Source organism: Cibotium barometz, chromosome 2 (assembly GCF_041138505.1).
Source record: "Cibotium barometz isolate CiBa-2024 chromosome 2, ASM4113850v1, whole genome shotgun sequence".
Taxonomy (NCBI): domain Eukaryota; kingdom Viridiplantae; phylum Streptophyta; class Polypodiopsida; order Cyatheales; family Cibotiaceae; genus Cibotium; species Cibotium barometz.
Window position 1 is genome coordinate 12,958,980 of NC_141047.1, and position 21,782 is coordinate 12,980,761.

Sequence of the window (21,782 nt, forward strand, 5' to 3'; positions counted from 1 at the left end):
CAGTAATGAACTCCAAAACAAATTAAGAACACTCGATAAACTCCAGCCAAAAACAGAGCCACCACTCGGCTCCTGAGAAGCTCAAATCCAAACAAGCATGCCCCAATATTGGCATCTGAGGTACCATTAGCAGAGGGTAAGTCACTAGGGGGGAAATCCAATAAGGGTAGGCTCAGTGAGTGCTTAACCACAACTTCGTAATTCAATCAAAAGGATCCCCAACTTGGAAAAGATAGCAAGAGCTCTCTCCAAAAGGCAAACAGCAAATGACTTTTCAGGTACACCGGGAAAAGAAAACTTATCACATGCCAATAATTGACTCCTATTTAGGAAAGGGAAAGTGGTCACAACCAAAAATGCGTACCAAAGATAACCACAGCAGCAGAGGTAGCACCTCCCAGCCAACGAGCCTTCTGGGCTGTAAAACCATATAAAATTGAATATACAGCAAGTACAGCTACCGATCCCATATACAGGAACACCGGATGAGAAGCCCTGCATTAATTTGTACCTAAATTTTAGCATTGTACCAAAACAAATCAACTCAAAACATGGAAACAAATAATACGTGTTTCAAGGGTTAAAAACCTGCAAAACGTTTCTAAACCAAATGTTTTTGAAACCTCTCGGGGGGGAAATTTTTGCCCAGGTCAAATTTTTTTGCTTTTCCTCCCCTTCAGCTTTGCCCTTTTCATGTGCTTGTTTTTGCCTTATGTGAGACTGTTTCAGCGCCCGTTTCTCTGAATTTCACCAAATTTTTCCCCCTCCCAATCTCCCATCCCTCCACATTTTTCACCTCTAAAATTTTTCAAATTTCCCATAGTATCTCCCTGAAATCCAAATGACTGTTCCCAGGTCTTAGAGCCTGCAAGTTTTTACTTTGAAGTTTCTATGTTTCAAGCTTTCAAATTCATCTTTTTTTTATTTGTTTTTTGGGCATTTATGTGCATAATGGTTCCTAAAAGCTTTATATATTTTATTAATTTTTTTATTTTTAAAAATGTATCAGTTTTTAAACTGACTGGCAAAATGTTTCTACTTGAAACGTTTCTTATAGATTATGGCCCTTGCATGAGAGGATGGACCTCAACTTAGGCAACATGCAATTCTCTTACTCACGTATACAGATGATGTGCTTTTTGAATTCAGCCAGAAGAATCTGCAAAAGTTGATGCATGTCTCGGATCAATTCTGCAAATGCAGTGTACTAACTGTGAATGTGGTAAAAACAACAAGAACGACTACCAAAACAGTCCAGCCCAAAGAGTTTCCACCCGTCACATATCTTGGACAGCTGGGCACTTTAGAACCTTGAGCATCAAAGTTCCATCAAATCATGAGTGGCATAGACGTTCGAAAAGCAGGATTGAGGTGGGTTGGACCAGCTACTAATATGCCTTTAAAATAAATGCACTCATGGAGATAACCGCAGATTGCATCTCAAGTCCTGATTATTAATACCCCAATCACACGAGTACAATTTCTTACCAACTTGGCTACACTGCTGGGGACGATGTAGTGCATTGTTCAAATGCAATGTTGTGCAAATAGGGCTGTTATACAAAAGGTCTTGTTTGAAAAGATTACATAGAGAAGAGAAAAGAATGTGGGTGAGAGCTCAGACAGATATAGTTTACATTCCTACTTGGAGACTGAAATGCCAGCAAGTCATCAAATTTATTTAATAACAGTCTAACCAAGCTGCTAATAGAAAAAAAATTCCCACCTTTCAGAATCAAGTATGGTATAGTCCTTGAGATCTGGTGGCTCTGGAAGACAAGCTACTCGACCAACTTCAATACTATCTGCATAGGCGTATTTATATGACCTTCGTACATATTCGTCAACATCTAGACCTGCTCCTGTAAAACACATCAGCAAAAAGCACAACACAAAGTTACTCACCTACAAATCAACCTTTACTGAAAGTTGTACAACTTTGTCTAAGGTGGCCTCCAAGCCTATGTTAAAGTGCCCATTAAGACTAAAAGGCAATTCCTCACCATTAAAAACCATTTTACAGATGAAGAGCATGTTGATAGCAAGAGATATTGCTGATACTCCAAAAAAAAGCCCAGATGCTGAGTATCGCTTTGATGCACGTCTGCCCGCAGTAACATAAACTGCTGAAATCTCATATGCACACAATAAAGATACAGCTACAAGGAGGAGCACAGCAACAGCACCTATTCCCAGGTGAAGAATTGCATCACACATTAGGACTCAGAATCTGCTTATTTCATTACTGCGTTAAAAGGATTCTAGCAATTTGAATGTGTATCAGAGACACAGCTTCACTAGATATGAAAATCCAATTTTGATGCCCTTCTTCATCGAAAAAAAAAGTATGATTTCTTCACCCCAACAAAAATGAATAGTAAAATTACATTAAGTTTGTATGAGCAAAAGACCAATACACTAAATCACCACAGCAGAAGATAAGGTATTGAAGAAACAGGTACAAAACAAAACACACACTTACAACTAGGCAAGTGAAAACTTATTTTGCTAATATCACACCTCGAACACAATGGGACATCAACATATTCAAAAAACATGCCTAACAGTTGAACGCCTTCACATTAGTTAGGGTAAACTTGTCATTTAGTAGATGCCGGAGCTATTCAGTACCTTAGGCCACATACGTATGCAAGCAGAAAAAAAAATTACTGGAACAAGACTGATGCAGTAAATAACATTAAAGGAGCAATAAACAAGACAGTTGAGCATAGACAAGTCATAAAAATATATATATTTTCACAAATAGAGTTTAGAGCTATGTTGCAAACAACTATTACCGAAGTAAAAATCTCTTAGATGTCAAGCCTTTGCTATAAAAATTAAAAAAAGTGCAAGTTCAAGGCACTATCACCATCAGAATGCAAAAACAGAGTACCTTATTATGGAAAGAACTCAATGCATGCTTTGCAACTTACGTGAACTTTGCCACCGCGTTCTCCACCAGAGCATGATAGCATAGAAGGCAAGTAATAATGATGTCCCAGGCAAGACAACAGCAAGACCAATTGTGTCATGCTCCAAGAGTACAACCAGCCTTACTCCCCATAGTATCAGCACCAAGAGTGGAGAGAGAACTAGACCCCATGCAATATATGACATGATTCCCGACACTATGCTTAGCAAATGAAGACGTTTTATACACATTGGCCATTCCCGCATGATGACATAACTGCAGCACATCACACAGTCCATTGTAAGAAAAAATGCACATCTTTGATAAAGTTGAAATTATCAAAAGCTTCAAGCCTTATAAAAGAACTCTTATTACGCTGACGATAGAAACCTTGTCCAAAACTGAACCAAGCTAACATTAAAAAGCAAACCACATTGAATTAAGTCCAGAGTATCAATCAGCATGGAAAAAAAATGTATTCTCATCATTCAAAAAGGGGATGTTTATCAGCTTAAAAAAGCCAATGCCCATCATTAGTTCATATTGTAATGCTTGAAATAGTTAGAAACAAGAAGTCATTGTGATTTAAGCAAGGCGGACTTAGGGCATCTTCTCTTTTCATGTTTTTGGAGTCAATCTTCACCATCTCATAGGCCATCTCAATCTCAAAAAGCAGCAAGGAGATTTTTTCCATTCCCAGATTCACCGCGATACACGAAGTTATGTATTTTTTCAAGCCAAAAGGGAGATGCTTCAAGGAGAGTGAAGTTAACCCAGCACTGCAATATAGGAGCTATAAGAGTACTAGTTCAACCTTATGTCCAAAGGCCAAAGTTTACCTCACACAGCATTGTTATGTGAAAGCACTCAGCTAGAACTCCATTCCCACCCATGGACAACTCATTGCAAATCTCTTAGCCAAAATGCATATACCAACTTGCCAATACTGAATGAAACCCATAATTATCCAAAAACTACACCGTTCTAGATACTCTACCGAGCTGATTTATTTTACAGCAATGTTTGGCCATTGGTCTTGAGATGTTTATATATATTCATACTCAATTCAGCATCAAACTTCATGGTAGGACCTACTCTGCAACAAGGAGGCATTCTTTCCATCTGTATTGAAAAATCACCCGATATCCAAATTTGTGTGCTTAAATTGAACCTTGCACTTTCCCATTTCAAGTTGGAGCCTTGCACTTTCCCAATTTTGAATTTAGTAAACCTCGATTGCACTTTTATTGTCCATTCCATGGTTAGTTAGTACGAAAGGTACGATACGGTACGGTACGATAAAATACGGTACTAATTGGTACCTTAAAATTTTTTGAGGTACGGTACGATATTAGTACGTTTTTTTAAAAAAAATACTTCCTAAACTTAAAAATTGTAGACAAGAAGTTACAAAATAGTAGAACCATGAACATAATGTCATCATGCCATTAGAGTACAAAATTGCTACAAAAGGATAGGCCAAAAACTCATGGCATGGGCGACCGCCAACATGCGTACATACATGATACTACATACTACAATACATCATCGATGGGCTAGAAGGAGATAGATGCCCAATGCCTAGAGAGCTATAACATATCAAAAGTCTACATCATCACTAACATCTGCATGATCATCAACATGATCACTACTAGAGTGTCCATCAAGAGAGTTCTCTCATCAAACAAGGGCTCTCTAGGCAGTGGGGTATCATCATGAGGGGGCAATGGAATATCATCATGAAGGCGGGGATTGGAGCTCGAGGATCCCCGTCTCACATATGTGCGAAGGCCACCCTTTGCCGATACCGAAGGAGGAGGCCTATGAACTCCAACTGCTCGGCCCCGTCCATGCTGACTCCTGGTGCTGCGAGTATCTGCTGCCACAAGCTCACTATAGAGCTCCATGAAGATTGTCTCCTCCTCCTCATCAGGCAATATGATCGCTTGCCTAATATGGCAATGGCAAGTGCACACGCTCCTGACAAACAGCTCCCTATAGGCTGCAAAGGGCGATGAATGGCTCTCTAGAAGACTGAAATCGCTCCACGCAACAACAACAACAACACCACCACCACCACCACCACCACCACCACACACACACACACCCCAAAAAAACGTACGGTATCGTACGAATCCGTACGGTACCGTACCGTACAGCAAGTACGTACGATTTTAGTCGTACGACGTACGAAACTAAGCCTGGTCCATTCTAAAGGTGACATGTGGCACAAAAATATGTAGTGGTTTCAATACACCTGCATTGCAGGCCTAAAAATGAGAACCTCGTCTATTTGCCCTACCTAAAGTGCAAAGGAGGTGAGGGGATCAAAACACCAACATCAAACTCGATTGAAGCATTTAGAGAAGATTTGATCCATAGATCATAAATTATAGGGGTGTTTAGGTTTGTTTATACACCTTGTTACATAACCCCCATCATTTGACCATTGCTATGTCACCATGTTTTGAGGATATCAAAATGTATTCATATTGAATTCAACATGACAGTTTTTCACACTCAATGTTCATTGTAATTCTCGTCCATTTGACCTAAAGGCTAAAATTGCTCACCAATGTGGTTAATATTCACCATCATGTTGCAAACCCTTGTTTCATAAAGACAGAAGTTTGCAATTGAACAAGGAAAGAAGAATAGGAAAAGAGATAGGAGACACATTCCTATTTTCAAAAGAAATAGCTGCTAACTTCATCAAAAGACCACAAAAAAGCCAAAAATCCATGATGAGACTTGAGTTGCCCCAAATATTGCAGTGATTAACATAATGATGAGAAAGCACGATAAAGAAAAGGTAGAGGTAGAGAAACTGTTCTTTTCTCTTGAAGTTGGGATGAGCAAGCTTAAAATTTGAAGAAGTAGAAGACTAGTTTTCTTGTTCTTTAAAAAATCAAAAATTAAGTATCGACAAGAATTGTGCTTTAACAATTGGATTTTCTATGAGAAAACTGTTCTTTAGTTGATTGACTTTAGGGAGAAGCTTGAGCCTTTTTTTAGCTTGAGGGAAGAAGGTGATAAAGGCAAGGAGAAAAAGAGAGAAAGAGGAAGAACCTAGGAAAAGAAGGTAGAGGAGCAAAGAAGGAAGAAGAAGGGAATCACATTTTTTTGTGTTGTCAATTCTCTCCACACCATGTATTACATTGGGCTGCCAAGCAATTCTTTCATAAACACTTGAAACGTAGCCTTTCCTTAAATGGCACAATGCGTCCTTCAATCCTTTAGACGTGTGGACCCCATCCATGAATCCTCTTGCCGTTTTATCCCTTCTCTCCAAACACCATGCACTCCTCCATCCATGAATCCTCATGGCATTTTTAAAACTTACTTAGATATGTTCCTATGAAACATAACTCGCAAGTGAGAGTCACAACTAAACCTTAAAGTATTCAACATGATTATTAGTCTATTCCTTTCTAAAATTGATAATGCTCACCTCTTAGAAGAGTGTCACTAGCTATGGCAACAAACAAAGGAACAATTGGGTAAAACTATTTCCTTGTCTTAGTTATGCATTTCTCTTCACAAATATACAACGGTGTCTATCCTATAAATACTTCCGTCGGGAATCCTTCATACTGAGATATGGTATGCACCTCCTACCGCTTGTTTACTGAATTCACAAGCAAGCTAAGTGAAGCAACCACAAGACTTCCACATTTTAAAGAGCTTGCTATATTGTGCTACATACCTCTCTCCTTGTCATGGTGGATTCTTACCCAAGGGTTCCCACAATATGCAAGCTCTCTTTGGTTATCCTTGGTTCATCCTATGACATGATAACCCCATCCCATGCTTAGCTTACACTACGGGTGTAACATACATCCCCTTCACCACAGCTTGTGCATGTGATTCACCTCAGCTTTGTGCATGTGAAGGAAAGAATTGTAATTATTTTGTCACATGCAAACCATGAGCCGGTGCTACGTGGACATGCATCTAACTTGCCACCTCAACGGTAAGTTCAAAGGCTGGGTGTGGGCAGATCGGAGCAGTTTTGGTAGCCCAGCATGCACCCAAGAGTGCCCAAGACATGCACCAATGGTTGAGACATTTCTTGGGCACAATATGAACATGTTTAAGGCCAACCAGCATCTCAGATGACTATTTAAAGGCAGATTTAAGGTCATTTATAGATCATCTCGCAAATTCAAAGACACAACTAATATAGCGAGAATCTAGGTCAGCAATGTCGTGCATGATAGTGCCTGCAACCAGCCAAAGATGTCTCGGCACCAACACAACATCTACATCAGCAAACACACATCTTCCATAAGCGTTTTCTTGGAGAACATCTTCGTTTTAACTTGGTGCATGAATAGGCATGCACTGAAGGAATGCACAGCGGAAGATGGACGCAAGAGAGAGTGAAAGAGAGAGAGAGACAAATGGAGAATAACGCATGTGTATACCTGCTCTTAATATCAACCAAACAAGATGAACATGCTACATAGTCACAGGGGACGGCGGGGACAGAGCCTAGGAACGCTGGGACGCCGAAACGGGACGGCGCAGGGACGGGGACGGACGGACGTCCCCTGACGGGCGTTTCAAACAGGGGACGGCGCAGGGACGGGGGACGGCTGTCGGGGACGGCCTGTGCGGGGACGGCCGTTTCTGGCCGTTGCGCCCGTTTCTGGCCGTTGCGCCCGTTTCTGGCCGTTGCGCCTGCCTGCCATCGTAGCCGTTTATGGCTGTTGGGCTTGGGCTCTACTAGCCGTTTATGGCTGTTGGGCCTTGGCCCTCTCTCTCTCTTGCCTATCTATATAAGAGCCCACCTCTACAAGGCTACAAGCACACACAAGTTCATTGCTCATTGCTCAAGCTTCTTGAATCTTCTCTCGAGTCTCTTCCAACTTCCAAGTTCCAAGCTCTAGGGCCTAGGCTCTCACCTCTCCCTCAAGCCTCTTGAGTCTTCCAACTTCCAAGCCTCTAGGCTCTCTCTCTCTCTCTCTCATTCCTCAAGGCTCTCTCTCTCTCTCATTCCTCAAGGCTCTCTCTCTCTATCTCTCTCTCTCTCTCTCACTCCTCAAGGCTCAAGAGTCAAGCGGCAAGCCATCTTCAACCATGGCATCCTCCTCACGTGCCGGGGCTTCTCGTAGAAGGACAACGGGATGGACATGGTGGGAGGAGGTAAACTACACATCATCCGTTCATGGAGGCGGTTCTCGGCCATGGGTATGCAAGCTTTGCCCGTACCGGCGAACGGGTGGCGCCGACAAAGTGCGAGCCCACCTCTTGCATGAGAGTGGGCATGAGGTGAGGTTTTGCACGAATGTCACGCCCGAGAAGAGACGGGAACTTCTTGACAAGCTTAGCGTCTACGAAGCGGTCGAAGCGACAAGAAGGACACCATGAGTGGCCGTGGATCCCGCAACGATGGGGAGAGGAACTCAAGCCTCTACCATGGAGTCATGTGGTGGATCGGGATCATGCACACCATCACCTTCGCCATCAAGTCGGAATGTTACTCCATCCACAACACCGGCACCCTCCATCTCCACGGCCTCTCAATCATTACGTGGCCCACGGCGACAATCTACACTTGGGGAGAATTGGAACCCCAAGTTGAAGGAGGAGGTGGATATGGCGGTGGCCCGCTTCTTCTTCCACGACCACATTGCCTTTCAAGCGGCTAGGTAAGTGCAATCGATCATTGCCAATTCATCATTCATGTTTTCATCATCCTAGTCTCCTTCTCATTAGTAAATTACTTTCTTGAATAGGTCGGAATACTTCAAGGTAATGGTTAAGAAGATTGGGGAGTATGGCTCAACCTATACGCCCCCCTCATCCGAGAGCTTGCGCACTACATTGCTCGACAAGGAGAAGCGCATTGTAGAGCAAGCGGCCGACAACACAAAGCGGCAATGGGAGAGGAACGGAGTCTCCCTCATTGTGGATGGATGGAGTGACACCCGCAAGAGGAGTATTCACGGCATGGTTGCATATTCCCGTGGAGAGATGTACTTCATCTCATCTCATGATGCATCCGGCACTGGGAAGAGCGGGGATGTGCTTGCGGCGGAGTGGGCTACCACCATGGAGATCGTTGGCCCCGAGCATGTAGTGGGCTTTGTTGCGGATGGGGAGCCTTCCAATAGGGCGGCAGGAGCTATTCTCCAAAGTATGTATGGACATGTCACGATGTCCTTTTGTATGGCTCATTGCCTAAACAACCTCCTCAAGGACATCAGGGCATTACCATGGATCAGCCCGCTCATTGAGGAGGCCAACACCATGGTCTCCTTTGTCCTCAACCACCAAAGACTTCGGCATGAGTTCAACAAGAGGTCCTGTCTCTCTCTCCTCAAATATTCCGACACCCGGTTTGCTTACAACTTTCTCATGTTGGGCCGGTTGAAGGATTGTAGTGGTGCTTTGAGGGGGCTTTTCCTTAGCGACGAGTTTGTCGCCATGCAAGAGTCCCATACAAACACTGGCCAAGAGTGTAGGCTACGGGCGGATGACGCCTCTTGGTGGGAGCGTGTGAAGACCACAGATGCTATGGTGAGGCCCATAGTCCACCTGTTGAGGATTGTAGACGCTATGCAGCCATGCATAGGCAAGGTCTACGAGGCCATGGATCGCATGATAGAGAAGTTGAAAGACTTCGTGCTTGACGAAGACAGATACGAGGAGATCCATGCCTTGTGTCTAGGAAGGTGGAATTCCTACTACTCTCCATTGCATGCAGCAACTTATGTGGTGGACCCAGAATTCCAAGGCAACAAGCAGGAGAGCGACCGGGAGGTGAGCGCTGGATGGAGGATCATCTTGGATCGTCTTGTGCCTGATGCATCGGTTAGGCGCAAGATCAGGGACCAGCTTTCGATGTACAGGTCATTTCATGGCTCCCATGGCTGTCATGATGCACAGGTTGACCGCTCCAAAGTTGGTGCTGCTCTATGGTGGGAGGACTTTGGTTCAGATGGACCAGAGCTGCAGCAACTTGCCATCCGCATACTTAGCCAGGCCGTCCGCTCCTCTTGCTTGGAGCAACTTTGGAGTACCTACAGCCACATTGCCTCTAGGAAGAGGAACCGACTCGGGGTAGAGCGTGCCAATGACCTTGTCTTCGTCAGCGCGAACTTGCGAATGCTTTGCAAGAGCATGACCAAGAAGGCAGATTCCTTCACCGAGTGGGAGATGAGTCAACAAGAAGAGCAACGGGAGGATGAGGTGCAGGAGCAGCATGCCAGTGAGGATGAGACTGAGGATGAGCTTGATGCTTCTTTGGCAGCCGCACAAGCTACCCATGACCATGAGGCGAGCACTTCACGTGGATGATCATTCATGGATCATGATTCATGGGCCTTACTACTTAGCTCTAGCCTCTAGCCTCTAGTCTTCGGCACTTTTTTGTCATTGACTCATTTGAGTCCGTCCTTGTATTTTGCCTCCTTAAGGCTTAGTCCTGACTCCTGAGTCCTGACTCTTGAGTCATGACTCATTTTGTATCTACTTAATTATTAATATGACTCAAAATCTTAGCATTTTAGTGTAAATTTGTGCTCATTTTGATGTGCTTCCAAAGTAGAATAAGTGCAGAGTAGAAAATTTTTAAAAAAAAATATTTTTTGAGTGCCGTTCTCTCCCCCGTCCCCGTTCCCTACTTATGGCCGTCCCCCCTCCCGTCACCGTCCCCCGTCACCGTCCCCCGTCCCTTGTGACTATGACATGCTATTACAAGTCCCAAGCAAGAGGGGGAAGATCACCTCGTATGTGAGGGATTGCAGCAAGCTGAAAATGCAAAGGCACAAGGCATACAAAAGGCAAATACAATGTGTGTGAGGAGGCCCGGCTATATATGCCCATAAAAGGGGCAGCCGACCAGCCCCACAAGACTGGGCATAAAGGCCCACGACTCCATAAAATGGGGGAAAAAAGGATGGAAAAGGTGTGAGGGGTGACCAACCTCTCAAATTAACATCGTCAGCCCTAGAGGCTCAAATAGGACACCAAAGAGAAGCCAACAGCAAGGAGATGATGATGTCTAATACCCCCTCTCAACACCGGATGCTGAGTATGAACTCCAAGAAGCCAAAGATGCCATCCTCCATCAAAGATGAAAGACTCCAACACAAGTGCCAGGAAATCTCCACAAGCAATCTCCTCAACAACTCAGCTACAAAAGCAACAGAACAAGCTGCCAAGTACACCGCTCCTCTAGAAGAAAACAACCATGCAGGCTGCTTTATGTTGCTCCAGATAATGGCTCCACTCCTAAGTGTAAGAACACTCCCCGAAATCGAATGTAGTGTTTCCAGCCTGGAGAAGGTATGAAAAACCTCATAACCAACCAAGATCAAATCTTGTAGATAATCAATCATGGAAGAAGCAGGCTGCTCCTCACCGGAAGCCTCTGAGTCCATCTGCTCAAACTCTATAGCAAGAGTTGCCAAACGCTGAAAAGAAGCATCCGCTGGAAAAGTCATCGCAAGATGTAAAGACACTGTAGAAAAGATGGGATCCATTTGCTCAAACTCCGTACCATGAGTTGCCCAATGCTGTACACAAGCACACTCCACTAAGGTGGGCATCGCCAGATGAAAGGACTCCACATCTCCCTCAAAAAAAATGACGTCGTCACACTGGTACAAGCCCAACCTGATTTTGATCCAAATGCAAAAAACTCTAGAAGTACCACTGTGCCCTAGGCATGGCTAGCAACCCCAGATCCAAAGCATCCCACCGGGTCTGAAAATCCATTCTCCAAAACATCCGTGCACGCCACATCAAACCAACTGCACAACTAGCAAGTGGAGGGGCATCCTTAGAAGCATTGCAAAGAGAGGCAAAGGAAGACTCCTCACAATGAGAAAGGGAAGCAGGAATATAATATGCAGTTGTAACAAAGTCCTCAAAAGCATCACTAATAGCAGAAGACTCTTTCCTAAGTAGAATCAGATCCCAAGAATCAGCAACAAACAAGTGATCCGTGTGTAAGGATCACACCTCAAAGGCAAAACACCCTCCTTTCTATGCAAACACTTCAAAGAACACATGCTCGGACTAAATAAACTCTGCTTAGGGTCTCTGAAAAGATCACTACTCTTGTCAAGAAAGAACTCCTCTCCTCCAAAATCTGCAAACTCCAATCGCAGAAGAAAGTCTCCAAAGGTACACAACGGCTCTCGAAACTGATCCTCAACTGAAGTAGCTAGAGATGGGCCCCCTCTGAGTATAGAAAACTCCTTTGGGAAGTAAAACGCAGCCAAAAAACGCTGCTGTCCGGCAAAAAACTGCACTCCACCGCCAACAGAAGGCAAGGAACAGGAGAAAACAGGGTCCTGTGTAGGCTAGGAAAAAAACACAGGGATAGACGCTCCAAAATCAGCAAAACGCTGACTCAAATCAGTAAATCCAATGTCGTCCTCAAGTACCAAGCTGTCACCAAAGCCACAATCCACACGAGACCCCCTCTGCAAGTGATATGTGTCCACTAGAGAAGAAAACACAGCCAACAAAGAGGCTGCAAACCTGAAAATACAGGCCAACCAGCTTCCACACCTCAAATGAGAAAAAAAGCTGAAGAGAAGGTACCTTTGGCTGAAAACGATGAAGCCCAGATGAAGGTCAGATGAAGGTAGAGCTACCAGAAGCTGTGTCCAGAAAACAGAGCAACCAGAGGGCTGCAGATCTGAAAAATGCAAAGAAGAAGGGCTGTAGACAGGGCATAATATGGGGGAGCAGGAAAACGCAGATGCTAGATGACACCATGAAGGAAGAAGAGCGAGCAACTAGAGCTGCAAGTCACCGGCGGAAGATGGGAAAGTGGAGACGTAGGAGAGAGAGAGAGAGAGAGAGAGAGAGAGAGAGAGAGAGAGAATAACGCAAGTGTATACCTGCTCTCAATATCAACCAAACACGATGAACATGCAGCATGCCAGTACAAGTCCTGAGCAGGAGGGGGAAAATCACCTCGTATGTGAGGGATTGCAGCAAGCCAAAAACGCAGACGCACAAGGCATGCAAGGGGCGAATACAGTGTGTGTGAGGGGTGGAGGCCCAGCTATATATATGCCCAAAAAGGGCAGCCGACCAGCACCACAAGACTGGGCATAAAGGCCCACGACTCCATAAAATGGGGGAAAAAAGGTGGGAAAAGGTGTGTGGGGTGACCAGACCTTCAAGCTAACACGGTCAGCCCTAGAGGCTCAAATAGGACACCGAAGAGAAGCCAGCAGCAAGGGGATGATGATGTCTAACATGCAGCACGGCATATTGTTTGCACAACATTCATGGTCCAGATATGGTGTTAAGGTTTGTGCCTTTCTCATGGATGATGTATTACTGAGATCAAAGATGTGTAGGACTATAGTTACTAGAGATGAGTTAACATAGAGGCAGACTGATGCAATAGCAACCAAAGAGGTGGAAGACCACTCAGACATCCATCACCAACTTGCTTGGCCCCCACCAAAGAGCCTCCACTAACACTCAGCCCATAAAAGCTCCCCCAAATCCAAAAAAAAACAAGAGCTAGGGAAATCCACCCAGTGAGCACCCCAAGGCCCACAGCATATGCTGGCACAATGTGCCCCTAGAGTCCTTTGAGAGGCTGATGTAGATATGTGGACAGCTTTGTAAATATTCATGTTTATTTCTATGTGCCATCATTGCGCGTGTGATTAGCATTAATCTCTATAGCTTAGCATTAATCATCGTTAATTATGCTTCCCCATAATTAGCATGTTACATTGGTATCAAGCACATCAACCTATCTACTAGGTCTTGCATCAAGCCATCCTAAGGTAGTTTTTGCATAAGCATATGTGCGTTAGGTTTTGCAGGCAAGTACAGTCCGCAATCATTGCCTTAGGATTTCTATAGCCAAAGTGTAGCTCATGCACAATTGATTAGCTAGGTCATTGCATGCAATCACATCCAAGTCTAGTAGGCAAACAACATGGACTCCATAGAAGATTGGTACCGAAAAGAACTAGAGACCTTGGATGGAGGAGCAATACTTTTGAGACCAAGAACGTTCAGAAATATGATCAAGCCCGATACAAACGGGAAGAAGAAGAGCGTCAAGCTTTATGCCGCAAGGCATTGGAGCTATTGGCAACTTATTGGAGGCCAAGTACAATCAATAAAGTATTGTGGCACAAGCAAGTAAAGTTGATAAGAGTGTCAGCACAAATCGAGGCCAACCAAGAGGTGCAAATATCCAAATCTACAAAGCCAACACCAATCCCAGAACCAAAGAATAAGGTCAAGCAATTTTCCAAGGTGGTGGAAACACCAACGATTCCAGTCTAATTCTCCAAATCCCATATTAGAAGGGTGAGGTAAGTTTCGCATAAGTACTTGTGATTAAAGTTCAAGAGGAGTTCCCATTAAAGATTTAAGATAGAGCTAGAAAGTTTGGCTCGCAGCCTTCCAAACCAAGCATGTAGCAAAGGTGTATCTACCCCAATGCTCCAAATCTGGCAGGAGGGATGTCACATGCACACCTTAATCCAATGCCACGTGAACATGCATTTTTCTTGCACTTGTCGAAAGGGTAAGCTCAAAGGCCACATGTGGGTGGAATGGCGCAATTTTGGCAACCCAATAGGTGCCCATGAGTGCCCACAACATGCACCAATAGTTATGACATTTATTAGGCACGGTGTGAACATGTTTAATGGTCTTCTCTATTATATTTTTCAATCTGAAAAGGACTTGCCAACCAACATATTACTAACAAAATTGACTATTGATAGGCAAATTTAGGATCATTTATGGATCATCTTACATATTCACAAGCAAAGTAATATAACCGAAACCTCATTCAACAATCTAGTGCATGAAAGACAATGCCTCCGAGCACACATCCCCATGCAATAGCAAAACATCTTTAACAAATGCACATCTTTCATAAGCATTTTCATGGAGAACATCTAAATTTACATTTAGTGCATTAGTAGTCATGCACAGCATCATTATTTGCTCAGGTCCAAATCTGATGTAGACTCATGGACAACGTCGAATTATATTCATGTTTTGGTACTTTACATACAATCGAATAGGTTAGATAAAGAGTATGTCTTCTACTTCTCTATGCCCTTGTTGCACATGTGATTAGCATTAGTCTATAGTTTAGCATTAATCATCATTAATTACTCTTCCGCATTATGAGCATGTTGCACATGTGGATAACCTAGAGTCATGTAAAGCCAAATGCATATGTACTTTGCGATGAACCTAGTTGGCAACCATTCAAAAACATTCGAGTTTCATAGGCGTTTCATAAGAATGCAAAAAAATTCTTAAAGGTGGAATTGAGGTGAGTCTAAAATATTGTTTAGGCTGGGGTCAAGCTTAAATTATGCAATACGGCACAAAGTAGGCACAAACAAAGCAAGTCACACCAAGGCCACTGTGTACCTCGTTGGGCAGATGACACAAGGTGGCACGAAGCAAGTACAAGTTTCCACATCCCAAGAACAAGTGCATTTGTCACCAATTGGAATATGGGCCCAACAAATTACATTATTAAAAACATGCAATAAATCACATTCAAAACATATAAAACATTTCTCAAAGTTTTGTAAGTTTCACATTGCTTGGAACGCATTTCAATGCAACTATGCTTGAAATCCATGGGCACAAAGACAACCTAATATCTTGCTCTTACATGAGGATTTATGGAAATCTTCATACCAACAAGAAGCATCTCTTGTTGAGTAATAAGAAGATTGACTACCCTGTACAACTAGTAGCTACAACTCCCCTTGCCCAACTATTGGAATACTATGCTACAATACCAAAGCAAAAACAAGCTTGGATAGCCATACACCTAGTTCCATTATAAATTAATTAGGTAACATCCCCAATTAATCCACCTATGTGACCCACCCCTTCACCACTCAATAATTGTTGATGAGCTCTTAAAGCTATGACATTCAAATAGCTTTTCTCAAAAATCTATGACCATTTCCAATTGTTTATTCATAACTCAAGTAATAAAGAGATATTTCCATGAGTGTTTTATCCATGTCCCACATAAATTCTCAACCCAACTAGATTCTCAATAAAGAGAGGGAGTTCTTCAATCCTCAAGGACAATCTCATCTTCTTAATCGATCCAGTTTGTCTCAAGCTTTTGTGTGTTGATTTGAGTGCTAAACATGATGCTCAAATGCACCCATATCTTTTGCCAAGATATCATTTCCACATGCATCATCACAACACTCATCACATTTAGAAACATAAACCTTCTATACTGAGCCCTATGTTGAGAGCTTAATGATTGAGCAACTTAACTTGGGTCCTTGGCCATAACAAACCTAATAGTTTGAAAATGTATCTTTTTCTTGGAGGATTAACCACTCAATTTAACTTCTAGCAGTCAACTTAACGTCTCTCCTTGGAGCAATGTATTGCAAAGACTTGTGATCTCGCATCAACTACCTAATCAATGCCTTATGATAGAGCACCTTTTACCACTCTCTCTCTCTCTCTCTCTCTCTCTCTCTCTCTCTCTCTCTCTAGAAACTCAAGGAGTCAAGAGTGTAGAACACAGGGCAGAAAAATGGGGAACTCAAGAGGTCAAGAGTGCAGCTTGTAGGCCCACAGGCTTTTTATTCCATTTGGTTTTCTTTTGGTGATGTATGATATTTTGTTTTCGTTGGTGATGTATAATATTTTGTTTTCTTTGATGATGTATGATTAGACCTTATAGTCTCTTGCTTGCTTGGTGCTGGTTCCATAGTCTCTCTCTCTCTCTCTCTCTCTCTCTCTCTCTCTCTCTCAAAAGGTCTTGAATCGGCTCTGCAAACCCTATCAGGCTTTGACACATCATTTCTTAATTGCCCATCGGCATACCTCAAATTTTCCATTTCATTATGCTTTGTTTAGGCCATGAGGGATGCCCTCCCACCACTCACACATATTATGGGTCGTTTTGAACTCTCTCTCTCTCTCTCTCTCTCTCTCTCTCTCTCTCTCAACGTCAAAGAGCAGCCAAACCTGTACAGTCGCCATGGTCTCCAGTTCACTACGCAGAGGATCGCCACGGAAAAAGCACTGAACGCGGAGAAAGCCGTGCCATACACGGCACATGTTATTATCAGCTCATGCCGGTCCATTGCGGCGGCGAATCTGGCAGCTTCATTCACCCTCTCTCCGGAGCACGAGCAGGTAAAGATCGAAACCTTTTGCAAAGTGCCCGCGCGGCAAAACCTGAAGCCAGTCCGAGCTTCCGAAGCATGGACATTGCATTCAAACTGTGCAGAAAATGTTCAAACTGTGCAGCAAATGGCTCATGCGCTGTACTCTCTCTCTCTCTCACACACACATACAGATTGCGCCTTTTTTTCAGCTTGCAGCCCTGCACGTGTCCTGTCAGATTGTGAGTGCTCTCTACGAATTCTTCAAGCTCGTATTGGAACTGCTCTGCTCTGCTGCACGGATCGTGCACATCGTGCCTCTGCGATCGACGTCTCAGAATGACCCGATGGCTGAAAGTCCTGCTGTTACAAGAAAGGCGGACCAGATCCCTAGCCCCTCATCAAAATAGTTTGAGGGAGCAGCAGGGTCTCCTCAGAACCTGTAAGGACCCGTCCAAAGATCGGCGGGCCGGAGGGCGGCCGCGGGCCAAAACGCGCATGGGTAGGAAGGGCCCTAATGGGGGGAGCTTCGAGAAATGAGGCAAGTAAAAGGAGAGAAGGAGGGGCGACGAGGAGGAGGAAGAGAGAGAGAGAGAGAGAGAGAGAGAGGAGGAGGGGGGGAGGCTCGCAAAGACGCACAGCAGGGTAAAGAAAAGGGAAAGTAATAATGCAAAGTGCAGATCTGAATTGAGAGAGAGAGAGAGAGAGAGAGGGAGAGAGGGAGAAGGAGAAGAGGGGAGGGGAGGGGAGGGGGCGGAGAGGGTAGAGACGCTGGAGATGGCGAGCCTGAAGCTCGGACCCCCGCGGAGTTTTCACTCTCCAAGTGAACTAACTCTCTACTAGCCCTACTACCAACCCTTGTTGGGGAGAGAGCGAGATAAAGAGCAGCAGTATCAACAGGAAAGAAAGAGCTGCCTGCCCTTAGTAAAACGAGAGAGACGACCCCGCCGCTAACTTTGACGACGCCGTCACCTCTTGCCGTTACCTCACACATGCTTTCCTTTTGAAATTCCTCACACATGTTGCTTTGTCCCGTCCAAAGCCAGCATATGAGGGCCCAGCCTTTAGAGCCCGTCCCACGTCTTGGAAGCCAATTTCCCGTGTGGCAAGACTTTGTGGATGACCAAGACTAGTATTGCACCCGCGCATTGCTGAGGCCGACCAAGGTTTCAGAAAAGAACTATTCCCTCTCTACAACCATCTCTCTCTCTCTCTCTCTTTCACATGCACATGCACATGACCCTCTCCCTTTCTCTATCACGTACACACTCTCAAATGTTGAAACTCTCTCTCTCTCTCACACATGCACACACATATACACACCCGCTCTCTCGCTCTGTCTCTCTCTCACACACACACCCCCACTCTCTCTCTCTTCTTACACTCTCCCACACATAGAAGCGCTCTCTCTCTCTCACACACACTCACTCACTCACACACACGCTGGTATGCACACACACACACACTCTCTCTCTCTCTCTCTCTCCACATACATATGTAAATATATAGTATATACAATATTATGTTTTAGATACATATACCTATACATAGACACATATACTTATACATATATACATGTACTTAAAAATATAAATACAAACATTGACATAATTTAATTAATTTTGATTAAATTTTAATGTGCGGAGATGAATTATAAGTTGTGGTCACTTTTAAATATATAGATAGATATATCATACACACATCGAAACACACACACACACACACACATATACATGTATATACATATACATACATACATATGTATGTATGTATGTATAAATGTATAAATGTAAATAAAAACATACACACATGTATACATACATATAAATATATGTTTTCTAATTTATATTTCTGTTTATATTTTATTAAAAGCTACTTTTATTCTCTATCTCTCCCTCTCTTTCACCCTCTCCCTCTCTTTCACCCTCTCCCTCGTTGCATCTCTCTCTCTCTCTCTCTCCGTCCAAGTCTGCCCCATCTCACACTCTCTCAAGCACATTCTACACATAGATGCAAATGTACGCACATGCATGCATATACTCTCTCTCTCTCTCTCTCACTCACACACATACACACACACACACACACATGTACACACCGCATATACACTAATGCAAACGCACACTTCCTCCTCCCACACAAACTACCTCCTACGTAGAAATTCTCTGCCTCTCTCTCTCACACACACACACACATGTACACACACACACACACATGTACATGTAATGTCTCTCTCCATCTTACATGTCTCTCTCTCTCTCTCTCTCTCTCTCTCTCTCTCTCTCTCACACACACACACACACATGCACATGCATACCCTCTTTCTCTCACATACACATGCACACACTCTCAAATGTCGAAACTCTCTCTCTCTCTCTCTCTCTCTCGCTCTCTCTCTCTTACACACACACACATGTACACACATGCACATATACTAATGCAAACACACACTCTTTCCCCCCCCACACTCTCACACATAGACTTCCATGTCTCTGTCTCTCTCTGTGTTTCGCTCTCTCCCCTCCACACACACACACACTATCTCTCTTCTCACACACACTCTCCCACATATAGAAACTCTGTGTATGTTTTTATTTATGTGTAGCCATAGCGAGTGTCTACATGTACCTGTGTGTGAGCATGTGAATATACTCGTGTGTACATCTATGTGTGTGCACGTGCAGGTACATATGTGTGTGAGTGTGTGCATGTCCATGTGTGTGCACATGTACTTGTGTATGTGAGTGTATTTATGTGCTTGTGTGCATGTATGTACACACGTGTGTATGTGCAAGCTTGAGTATGTGTGCAAGTGTGCATCTCTCTGTGTTTCACGTGTGTCCATGTGTGTGTGTGTGTATGTGTGTTTGTATGCGTGTGCATGTATCATGTGCTTGTATCTGTGTGGTGTGCATGTATCATGTGCTTGTGTCTGTGTGGTGTGTGTGTGTGTGTCTGTGCATCAACATACATGTGTGCGTCGACATACATATAAATCTATTTATATATACATGCTTACATACCTATAGATACACATACATACATAATATATATACGTGTGTGTGTATGCATATTCTCTCTCTCTTACACATGCACATAATATATATATATGTGTGTGTGTGTGTGTGTATTCTCTCTCTTACACATGCACATAATATAATATTAGAAGATATGTATGTGTGTGTGTGTGTGTGTGTGTGTGCGCGCGCGCGCGGAGGAGGGGGGAGGGGTGGGCAATTTGCTTTCTAATGTATTATGTATATATATATATATATATATATATATATATATATATATATATATATAAGAAACCCATTCAATGAGTAAATGGTTTGATGGTGACAACTAATTGTGAGCCCCAATGCATCTAGGCGTGTGGGAAAGAAACCCCTAAACACTTGTATTCTCGTCTCCTTTCTCCTTTTCAAAAATTCTCCCTCTCCTTTCTCCACGTGAAGGGGTAGGCACTCTTCCCTTATCTTGTATAGATAAAGTCACAATGGCCCTAGCCATTCTAGGTTATCATTGTGGCATAGAAGAACATGACACCAATTGAGAATTTGCAAGATTACCACGATGAATATGCTATTCATGGAATGCGATGAAGAAAACAAATTTAAGCAAAACAAACAGCTCAATGACAAGTTTGATGAAGCCCTTCTTGCCACCAGGATCATAACTAGAATTGCACCAAACTAGTCCATGATTATGGACTTCAGTGGGAACTGACAAACCTAAACCCAATACCTTGCGCACCAATGGTAGTTTATCAATTTGCACCTAGCTCACGCACTGGCAATCGAGCCCATCCAATAAGAAGTCCAATATCTGATCTCTCACACCTCTTGTGTGACAACCTCATGGCCTTAACTTAGAAGCAACTACACACGAGTTGTCCGCATGTGTCTCCTCGCTAACCCAACTTAGGTCCAAGGAGCATGAAATTGCAAGCTACTCAAGACCTTCAAACTTGTGAAGATTCCGCATTCCACCAACACACAACCTTATACACACCAAGGTTCGTCCCCAAAAGATACTCTGGATTTGATCAGCTTATGTTTTCTTAGAGCCCACCCTAAAGGTGTTAGTCCACACTTAATAGGGCCAAATCAATGATGTGTTATTATGCCTAACTCTTTAATCAGCGCACATCTTTCTAGGTACCTGAAACCTACAATTGGTAGCTTGCCCACATCACTTTTAATGATCTTATTACCTTGTTGTGCCTTTCAATAATGCCGCACATGTTGTTCATATTAGTCAACTAGTTATACTAGATCTTGCACAACATTGTGTTGCCAGCTCTTAGGTAGTTTTAAAAGATTAATCCTTGACACAAGCTTTACTGAGAAAAATAATTATTGGCACAAACCTTGCCTAGAAATCAACCAATAGCACAAGCTTTGCTCATAAATCAATTGTCCATATAAGCTTTGTCGAGAAAATCAACCCTAAAAGCTAAAATTTCGACTATAAATCTTTTACAAATGATCGCACATAGCTAATGCGACTTTACCATCAATCAAGCGGTAGCCTATTGTATACGTACTAGGACTAACATGGCAAATCACAACTCTATGTACAATGTTAACATGACACGTATAGTTGGGTACTTCTTACATAGTTGGTGGGCAACATCATTCCATACGACTAGAGTGGCATGACTCAAGTGGCTCTTCTCATCTTGAAAGTAAACACATAGTGAGAGGGCAATACTTGCATAAACCGATGCTTCTACCCTCCATGATATT

At 43.4% G+C, this 21,782-nt stretch overlaps 1 protein-coding gene across 3 annotated transcripts in view; it reads right to left on the bottom strand.

Moving 5' to 3' along the window:
- Positions 1–17,929, bottom strand: part of LOC147640660 (calpain-type cysteine protease DEK1-like) — a 40,274-nt gene extending 22,345 nt beyond the window's left edge. For all 3 annotated transcript variants that reach the window (XM_086813921.1, XM_086813914.1, XM_086813904.1), the window contains exons 1-6: positions 16,892–17,929; positions 2,937–3,190; positions 2,004–2,186; positions 1,727–1,862; positions 365–495; positions 1–115 (exon numbers count right to left, since the gene is read on the bottom strand). In XM_086813921.1, coding sequence (XP_086670047.1) covers positions 1–115; positions 365–495; positions 1,727–1,862; positions 2,004–2,186; positions 2,937–3,190; positions 16,892–17,010 — 938 coding nt within the window. In that variant the 5' untranslated portion in view covers positions 17,011–17,929. The remainder of the gene's footprint in view (positions 116–364; positions 496–1,726; positions 1,863–2,003; positions 2,187–2,936; positions 3,191–16,891) is intronic.
- Between the last annotated feature and the right edge of the window lie 3,853 nt (positions 17,930–21,782).